The sequence below is a fragment of the Onychomys torridus genome, chromosome 13, assembly GCF_903995425.1.
Source record: "Onychomys torridus chromosome 13, mOncTor1.1, whole genome shotgun sequence".
NCBI classification, from domain to species: domain Eukaryota; kingdom Metazoa; phylum Chordata; class Mammalia; order Rodentia; family Cricetidae; genus Onychomys; species Onychomys torridus.
The window spans coordinates 53562918-53572561 of NC_050455.1; the positions used below are offsets into that span (position 1 = coordinate 53562918).

Genomic DNA, 9644 nt, shown 5'->3' on the forward strand with positions numbered 1-9644 from the left:
GCTACCTGGACAGGCACCCAAAGTTCCTCTGCAGTGTTGGGGCATCCTTCTTCAGCCTGAAGGCCTAAAGTATCTGGCAAAGTTCTCAGTGAAGTAGGAACTTTGAAGGACTATCCTGCCTTGTTTTGACAAAGTTCAACAGTCTTTTTCCTCTGTCTCCTGCATGTCCAGTCTGCACAGCACATGTCAGCAGTCAAAGGCAAGAGCTGTTTCTTTGCCCAGTGGCTAACCTTGCCACAATGAAAGCAAACTCCATGAGGAGTTTATTCAGTGCCCATCATCTTCTCTGGAGTAAATTGGTGCTGCCAAGAGCAGATGTCTCATTGTCATAAAAAAACTTTTACATTAACAAAACATTTTAAATGCCATATTCTGTAGGTCCTTGAAGCATTTGAAGACCATCTATCTATAATATATCTATTTAACCTAGAAAACATACCTAACATACCTAAAATTTTGCTTGTTATAAATGACTACTGACCTATGTTTCTTGATTGTCCTATATACGTTATAATAGCTTTCAAACACTAGGACTTTACCTTACATTTTTAAATGAACTGCATAGGTACAATACCTTAAACAAGAGTAGAAACATACATACAATATGTTGTAACAAAAATAACCTTAAATTTGTATCAATATACAAAAATCCTTTAAACAAGAGTAGGAACATATGTACATTGTTATAACAAAAATGACCTTAAATTTGTATCAGTATACAAAAGTCCATACCAATACAAAATATTTTAAATTAATAGTTGATTTTTTAGTTAAAGTAGATTCAATAATCTACCTTTTATCTTATCATTCACATATTTCCACAAATTATAATAAACATCCATAACCCACCAAATAACCAAACGCCTCCCACACCCCACTTGGGAATGTGGACGATGTTTTCTCCATACTGATTCCTGCTGTCCGTGGACGAAGGCACCCCAGGGATCCCTGGGAAAATTTTAGATAATGACCAAGTCCTGGGAAGACTAGCAGTAACCTTTGCTGGTAGATATCACCTGACAAGTTTCAGGAGGTCTCCCTTGATGACACCTGATCCACATTATTCCTGAAGGAATCCACAGCCTCTCCTCTCCTGTGGGAACAAAATTCCAAAGCACTTTTGATTTCCGTTTGACACATACTTTTTATTTACTTGTTTTTTAAAGGTAAGATAGCCCTAAAGTGTATAGATTGGTTCAATTTTGCAGTCCTGCTCACAATCCCTTGTCTGTCAGCTGCTGCTGTTTGCTCAACAACAATCCAAAATCAACACAACATACAGGATCCAGACTTTCTGTGTATTTCTGATTTTACATGGCTTTTTTAAATTTACTCTCTTTAAAGGCTTTATTATTATTTTTAAACTATTCATTTCTTTCTATGACTAAACCCTTTTCTTCTTCTTTTTTTTTTTTTTTTTTTGGTTTTTCAAGACAGGGTTTCCCTGTGTAGCTTTGCTCCTTTCCTGGAACTCACTTGGTAGACCACACTGGCCTCAAACTCAGAGATCCACCTGCCTCTGCCTCCCGAGTGCTGGGATTACAGGTGTGTGCCACCACCACCCGGCTCCTTTTTCTTTAAAGTTTTATTATTTATTATGCATACAGAAGAGGGAGCCAGATCTCATTACAGATGGTTGTGAGCCACCATATGGATGCTGGGAATTGCTCCTTTTTCTTTTCTTAAGCCTACACACCTTGTTAAACACACTGTAACCTGATTAGAGGTTTTTCCACCTGGACCTCTTTTGTTGGGGATCTTCAGCCTTTTTTGGCCATACTAACAAACCTTTGAACTGCTAACCTACACCTGGATCCTCTGAATGTGGCTCTCAGCTGGGTCTGCCCATTTGCAGGGCCATGTAAACGAAGTGTGCAGTTTGTGGCAGTTTGGGGGTTTGTCTGACCAGGACCTGCATCAACCTTCCTAGGGTTCTGGAATGCTGATGGTTGCTCTGTGGCAGCATTTTAATTAGGTTGTTTTTTGTTTGTTTTTTGTTTTTTTGTTCTACTTAACATACTGGCTGCTCAGGGGCTTGCCAGCAGACAGGAGCCATATCTCAGGCACTGTGGTAATTCGAGAGCCATGTTGGTACACCATGTTGGGGTTTTCTGCTACAACACACCCCTTTTCATGCTCTGTGTTTTTATGTGATACCCCAATACCACTTTTCTCCCTACGATGGAATGACGCCACTCCCTCTCTTATGAATAGTCTACCACAGAGGACGTTTCCCAGCCCCCCCCACTTTTTTTAAAAACCATAAAGTGTTTCATGTTGGCAAAAAATGAATTTCTTTTTAGTAATGATAATATTCATTATTTAAAAACAACGAGGGGGGCTGGTGAGGTGGCTCAGCAAGTAAAGATGATTGTTACCTCCAAGTCTGACCACCGGAGTTGAGACCCCCAGTGGCACTGGTAGAAGGAGAGAGCCAGCTCTTGCAGGTTGTCCTCTGACTCCCCACCCGTGCATGCACACAAATAAATTTTGAAGGAAAAAGCCAAACCCCATGATAGTCATTTCCAGGATCCTCTCTCATGGAACAGTTCTCTTAAGCTCAGTGGCCTGCACATCATGAAGATAGCGCCCCAACCCCCAGCAGGAAGTGCATACATGCCGGGGCCTGGGGACATAAGATGTGAGGGTGACCGTGACTGTGGTACCTTTTGCACTGTATTTAAGGAAGACGTCCTGGGAAGCAGATGCCCAGCCCCTGTCGTGGGCTGTTTTGTTACTCTTTTGGCTCTTGGCCCACCACCCAGCTCCCAAATAAATACATACAGAGACTTACTGTGTCTTATGAATGCCCAGCCTTAGCGTGGCTTATTTCTGGCCAGCTTTCCGTAATTTGAATTAACCCGTCTTCCTCTTGCCTCTGGGCTTTTTTTCCCTTTTCTTACTTCTGTAATCTCTCTCTCTTACTTTCACTCCATGGCTGACCCCTGGTGTCCTTTCTTCTTCCTTTCTCGTTCCTTCCTCTCTTTCTCCTCCTATTTATCCTCTCTGCCTGCCAGTCCCGCCTATCCTTTCTCCTGCCTTGCTATTGGCTGTTCAGTTCTTTATTAGCCCAATCAGGTGTTTTAGACAGGCACAGTCACACAGCTTCACAGAGTTAAACAGATGCAACATAACAGAATGCAACACATCTTTGCATCATTAAACACATGTTCCACAGCCTAAACAAATGTAACACACCGTAAAGTAATATTCTACAACAAGCCCCGCCCAGCCCTCAGGAACCACAGCGTCTAGAATCTCTTCCTGGGTCACCCCCTAAGTAATGACAGCCCAGGACGGAGCCTGGCTGCTGTTCCGTCCGTTCTCTGTGCTAGCTTATGCTGCCTCCTCCTCTCTTCCACCCATGACTACAGCTATTTTTAAATGAGTCTCTTCCACATTTGTGGTCTGTGCATTTTAGGACATACTGACTCACAAAAGTGTGTCATGAATTGCTTTTGCAATCCACCTGCCTACAGTATCCCTAGTATCACAGAGTTTCACAAAGTGTGCAAGTGCTGGAAGCTTCTAGACTGTACGCATTTTCAAGCTCCTGTACATGACATCATTGGAATTGTGGTCACCTGACACTGTCACTGCCGCATGAGCCAGCAGCAAAGAGCGAGTCTCCTCTGGCTGACAACAAGCTGATTCAACCCTTGAAATTGTTCTTTTTTGAAGAAGAAGAAGAAAAAAAAATATGTTTAAAGTGTCTTTATCTTTTTCTTTCAGGGATTTACAGAACTTCTTCCAATTGATTTGATTAAAATTTTTGATGAAAATGAGCTGGAGGTTTGTGTTATCAGTATACTTTATCTCTACTTTGCAAATGGCGTGTCTTGTTTTGTGTTTTTTGTGGGGTTTTTTTGTTGTTGTTGTTGTTTTTTGTATTCTCTGACACATGACATATTGAGTGCTCTGTCACGAATCTGGGGAAGCTAGCAATAGTAGTCGAAGCGATCTGTTGCCTGTGACAGGGTGGTTGTGAGCATTTCTAGGGAGCTGCGCTGGGTGCATAACCCAGTGCTCAGGCAAAGAAATCTGCGACGTGAGTGGAGGAGCCTGGTTCACTACCACGCTCTAGGACAGTGGCCTGCTGGCACAACCAGACTAGCCCAGTCCCTTTGTTGCCTCCCAGTCTCCACCTTGGCATGTGGTTGAAGAACTTGGTCATACTCTAGCTGTACTCCTTCTCCGGAGTCTGTAAAGGAGACGTGACCTTGAACTTGAAGGGGCTGGTGTTGAATAAGGACCATCAGGAGGCCACCAGGTGGTAGCAGGAAGTGTGCTTCTCAGCTTTGGTGTAGATGAGGGAGAGAGCAGCTTGAAAACCGAAAACCTGTCTCACCTTGGGTTGTGTCAAGACACAGTGCAGGAAGGAGGCTGCATCTGCCCACAGCTGTTCTCTCCAAGCCGTGTCCAACAAAGCATGCCTCAGAGAGTTTCAAGTAGAAGTTTCGAAATGAGTGTTGTGGGAATTCTGTATTGCACGCACTACAGGTAGCTGTGAGAAGTGAACCACCTCCCGAGATGACTCAGCTAGGCTGGTGCCAGGGAGGCCAAGGAATCAGCTTTCAGGCTTTGGGAATGGTTTTCTTCCTGCCATATTTTAGTTCTCCCGTGAGGATATCATTTTCATTGGAAACTCCTATGGATAAGAGCAGACTTTAGGCTAAGTACTGATTCAGGGCACCAGTTCCTACCTGGGTGCCCACAGGAGGCTGGAAGGATGAGGTCATGTGTTGTCACCCGGATTGACCCATCTGGGGGAGATGAGTTCTTGCTGTCATGGGGACTAATTCGGATATCTGAACAAGTGACAGCCAGGGTCCTGTGCATCTGCTAATGCAGTACAAGGAACTCTGCAGCACTGTGCCAAGGCATGCAGGCTGGAAAGATGACCCATGGTCTCCAGTATAAAATGTCACGGTCTTGCATGCAGGTCAGTTAAGAAACCGCCCCCTCCCCCTTCCTCTGCCAACTCTGATGTGAGTGTCAGGGGAAGTCCAGCCCGTGCATCTGCATTCTTTAGCTCTCCTGCTTGTCCAGTGACAAACACCAGCAGAGAAGGGAGAGTTCTCAGCTTGTGTAGCCCACCTCGTTCACATCTGACCCATTTCCTTACCAGTTGCTGATGTGTGGCCTTGGTGATGTCGACGTGAATGACTGGAGACAGCATTCTATTTACAAGAATGGCTACTGCCCCAATCATCCTGTCATCCAGTGGTTCTGGAAGGTAACTGCGGCTCTCTAGGTCCAACCTCTGCTTCAGGCTCTTCCTCCAAACCAAAGAAGTCCTAATCTCCCTGCCGAGCCTCTTGGGGAAATCAGAGCAGGAGCATCTTTGGGAATAGGCATGCCTTCAGGCTGGTTCATGCATGTGTAAAAGTCATTTGCTCAACTTTTTTGTTGGTTGGTTTTTTGGGGTGGGGGTGGGGGTTGTTGGTTTTTCAAAACAGAATTTCTCTGTGTAGTCCTGGCTGTCCTGGAAATTGCTCTGTAGACCAGGCTGGCCTCAAACTCACAGAGATTGATCCGCCTGATTTTTTAAAAAAAAATGAGAAGCAATCAATTAAGGTGCTTTAACTTCTGAATGTCTGCTTTTAATGTACCAGTAAAAGTACAGAGAGAAGGAACCAGAATTGTCAAAGACAAGAACTTGGCTTTGGTTTTGGGTTATCTTATAGAAGATCAAATCTCATGCCCAGGAATGCTGGTTCTGTTCCTGCAGCAGTTGGGATCTGGGAGGAGGCGAGGAGGCTCACAGATTGGTTCTGAAGCCCATCTTTGCCTAGGTTTCCTTCTGTTTATAAAGTGTCATTAGAGAATTCTCTATGGCCACATCACCCCAGCGATGTTCTGGATAAGATTAGAGAGGCTGGGATTGTAACAGCCATCTAAAAAGGGGAGGCGGTGCCAGTTTTCGGAGTCAACAGTGTAGGTGCCTCTGTGGCAGCATAAATGAGAATTTAGTTGCCTGCCTGCATCACAGCCGTGTGTGCTGTGTGGTGACGTCATGACCTTCTGCCTCTGGCAGGCTGTGCTCCTAATGGACGCTGAGAAGCGGATCCGGCTACTACAGTTTGTCACAGGCACCTCCCGAGTACCCATGAATGGATTTGCCGAACTTTATGGTGAGTGTGGCCAGCCCCAGACTCCTCTGTCCTCCTGTGAGGATCCAAGCAGGCAGTAGCTGGCCCCTTTTTTCCAGACAAGTTTAACTGTATTAGTTCCATTAAGACCTGTGGAAACGCAAAACAGAGGCACAGATTGAGGCCGTGTTTGTTTGGAGAGCCTGAAAAACTTTCTCTTTCGTGTGTGTGTGTGTGTGTGTGTGTGTGTGTGTGTGTGTGTGTGTGTGTGTGTGTTTTGTTTTTGGTTTTTTTTTTTTTTTTTTTTTCCTCCATAGTTCAGGTTTTCCGTTCAGCTTTTAAAACCAGATTTTCAGACTCATCCATATGGTTGAAACTGGTCCATGGAAGGGCCCCCCGCCCCCAGACACCAGGACTCTTTCTGCTCTGGACATCAGAGCTCACAATGCATTACTTGCCCCTGAAGTGGAGAGGCCTCGACACCTGCGCCTGTACCATGCCTGGCCAACTTCTGCACTGCAGGGGAGCTAGCTGACCTGAGCTAGCTAGGCCAACCCCTGAGCAGTGCAGACCTGGTGATTTTCCACAGGACTCACCTGGGCAGCCCCCCCCCATTCCCCCCAATATTCCTCCCTCCCCTTTAACTAAGTCTACCACATCTTTGTTCTCCTGCTTCAAGCCCTACTGATGTGTCTGTTCTCTTTTTTTGCCCAGGTTCCAATGGTCCTCAGCTGTTTACAATAGAGCAATGGGGTAGTCCTGAAAAACTGCCCAGAGCTCATACATGGTAAGTAACAACATCCCCGTGGAGCCTGAAGAAATGTTTCAGTGGTGAAGGGTACTTGTCGCTCTTTGCAGAGGACTTGAGTTTGATTCCCAGTCCCTACATGGTGGCTCACAAGCATCGGTAACTCCAGTTTCGGGAGATTTGATTTTCATAGGCGCTAGGTACGCATGTGGCGCACATGCACGTAGGCAGAACACTCAGACACATGTAAATCAGTGAACCTAAGCCTGATGACCTCAGCTGAATCACTGGGACCCATGTGGTGGAGAGAACCAACTCCTGCAGATTATCTTCTGTCCTCCAATGTCTGCTGTGGTACACACATATGCGCGCAATAAATAACGTTTCAGATAATTGGGCGAGTTGGCCTTAGACGCCATCTTTTGAGCACATGCTCCCAGCCCCTTCTGCATATATTCTGATCTGACCCGCCCCCCCATACTCCTGTGAACCGTTTGTCCTTTTTACATTTGAGCAGACAGAGTCAGTGTCCCACAGATGGTAGGGACAGGATTCGAACTTGGCCTGTAAACAAGTGGGCTTGATTTCTTGCAGAGGCCCCTCCAGCTATATCCAAAGACCTCATTCGCGAAGGGTGAGCCATACCTGCCCCACCCCAGCTGAAGCCTTCTGAGCTGGCAGGGCTTTTGTAAGGAATGCAGCTCACTCTCTGAACCTCGCTGGTGGCCGACTGGATAGCAGAGGTGGCTCAGTTTTCTGGAGCTCAGGCAGCCTGGGCTCTGCTCTAGAGCCTGCAACATTCCTAGGGGTGGGACCCGTGGTTCCCGAGCTTCACCTCCTTGCTTAGGAATCTGCATGTGTGGAACACATAACCTTAACCTGCTTCACACCTACAGAAGAGCTCTTGGCTCAGGCATGGTGGACCAGTGATAGTGTGAGGAGCAGTCTGTCCATCCTTCATGCCTTATGCTCCGTGGGTTTTCTTTTCTTTTAAAAAGGGTTCATTTTATTATAATGTGTGCGTGTGTGTGTGTGTGTGTGTGTGTGTGTGTGTGTGTGCGCGCGCGCGCGTGCGTGTGTGTGTCCATGCTACCAGTGTGGTCAGAAGATAGCTGTACAGTCAGCTCTCTCCTTCTGCCTGTATGTGGCATCTGGGCATTGAACTCAAGTCGCTCAGCTTGCCTGCCAGCACCTGTACTTGATGAACCAGCTCGCCAGCCCCCATTTTTAGTCTCTCTGCGGATGTTGGTACCTGTCTGTCTTGTCTTTGTGTCTCTCTCCCAGCAGCAGAGGGGTCAGGGACAGTTGCAAGACTGTTTTCTTTTCCCCATTGATTGTATAACCTGTTTGGCATAGACACTTCCCTAACTAGAATTTGGCTTTGGGTAATAAAAGTGTGGCTTTTTCTTTTTAATAATCCCCTTGCTCACACAGCCAGTGCCCATTAGCCAAATCAAGAAAGTTCTGTTATGGCAAAGAGGAATGGCGGCCACTCACCACCACTCTCCATTCCTTTGGCAGCTTTAATCGCCTTGATTTACCTCCATACGAAACCTTTGAAGATTTGCGGGAGAAACTTCTCATGGCTGTGGAGAATGCTCAAGGCTTTGAAGGGGTGGATTAAGGCCTCCTGCACCGGGGGCGGGGGAGCTGCCCTTCCAGCAAGTTCTGCGTGCACTTTTGCATTTGCCTAGCAGACTTTTGCAGAGCCGGTGGCAGAAGAGATTACCTGGCCTGGCTCTGGAGCCCAGCTTGTCCAGGCCGTGCCCAAGTTCCGCCAGGGCATGTAGCCCCAGCTCAAGTACCACCACCCCCTGTCACCACCGATTCTCAACTGGTTGACGTGTACACTGATTACATTTCAGGAGGACTTGTTCTATTTATGTTGTGCCTCTGCAGGCAAAGCCCTTAATAAATATTTTGCATACTTTCTAATGACAATGAATGGAATTAATCACGCTACAGGTATAGTATTACAACTCATGTTTACTTTTTAAAATGATTTAGACTGATTTTCAGATTTTATTTCATTACAATTAAAGATGTCTCATGTACTTGGAAAAGTGAGCATATTTTTTTGTATTTGAATTTCATATCAAGCTTCATGTCAGTGACATTTTTATTTTTGAAGTACTCTGACACTCCCACTCTCTACTTTATTAGCATTGGAAACCTAATTTCCTCCAGAAGCCTTCTACAGACCAATGCTTGGAAAGAATTTCCAATAGAACCTTAAGCATAACAATTTTTTTCCATGCTCAGAATGAAAATAAACTGGATATTACCCTTTTTTTTGTACAAATTTAAATACCACGTACAGACTGGAAGAATTGTAACATAGCATGATATCTTTGTGTTAACTTGAAAGGGATGACACCACAGTCCCTTAGAAGTGTCGCCGTGTGCCATCACACATTGAAGACAGGGTTGGACTGTCGTTTCACATCGGAAACCCTTCACCTTTCCTGTGGCCACACAGCCTCTTCTGACGCTGTTCTCGCTTTGGTGTTTGTAGAGACATTTCCAATGGCATTGCTTGATTCAAAACTGAGGAAGCCAGAGTCAGTGGTCTTCAGTCTCCTTTGGCTAAACAATAGCTAATAACCCATTCTTGCTGTAACTCTGGCAATTCCAAAGGCACTTTATGCAGGTCTTATCTGGTTGTTGGTTTGTTTTTTTGTTTTTTGATTTTTTTTTCCCCTCATAAACCATGTGATTGTCTCTTTCTCCCTGTACACATCTGTCTGGTGCAGTATCTTATCAATTGTGTGAATTAGGCTGCTAGTGAACCCAGATGTAATGCT

General features: G+C 45.5%; 1 protein-coding gene across 7 annotated transcripts in view; it reads left to right on the top strand.

Annotated features, from left to right (window-relative positions):
* Nedd4l (NEDD4 like E3 ubiquitin protein ligase) overlaps nucleotides 1–8781 on the top strand; it is a 328817-nt gene extending 320036 nt beyond the window's left edge. For all 7 annotated transcript variants that reach the window (XM_036204597.1, XM_036204595.1, XM_036204596.1 and 4 more), the window contains 5 exons: nucleotides 3733–3792; nucleotides 5129–5236; nucleotides 6038–6134; nucleotides 6807–6879; nucleotides 8362–8781. In XM_036204597.1, coding sequence (XP_036060490.1) covers nucleotides 3733–3792; nucleotides 5129–5236; nucleotides 6038–6134; nucleotides 6807–6879; nucleotides 8362–8464 — 441 coding nt within the window. In that variant the 3' untranslated portion in view covers nucleotides 8465–8781. The remainder of the gene's footprint in view (nucleotides 1–3732; nucleotides 3793–5128; nucleotides 5237–6037; nucleotides 6135–6806; nucleotides 6880–8361) is intronic.
* The last annotated feature ends 863 nt before the right edge of the window (nucleotides 8782–9644 follow it).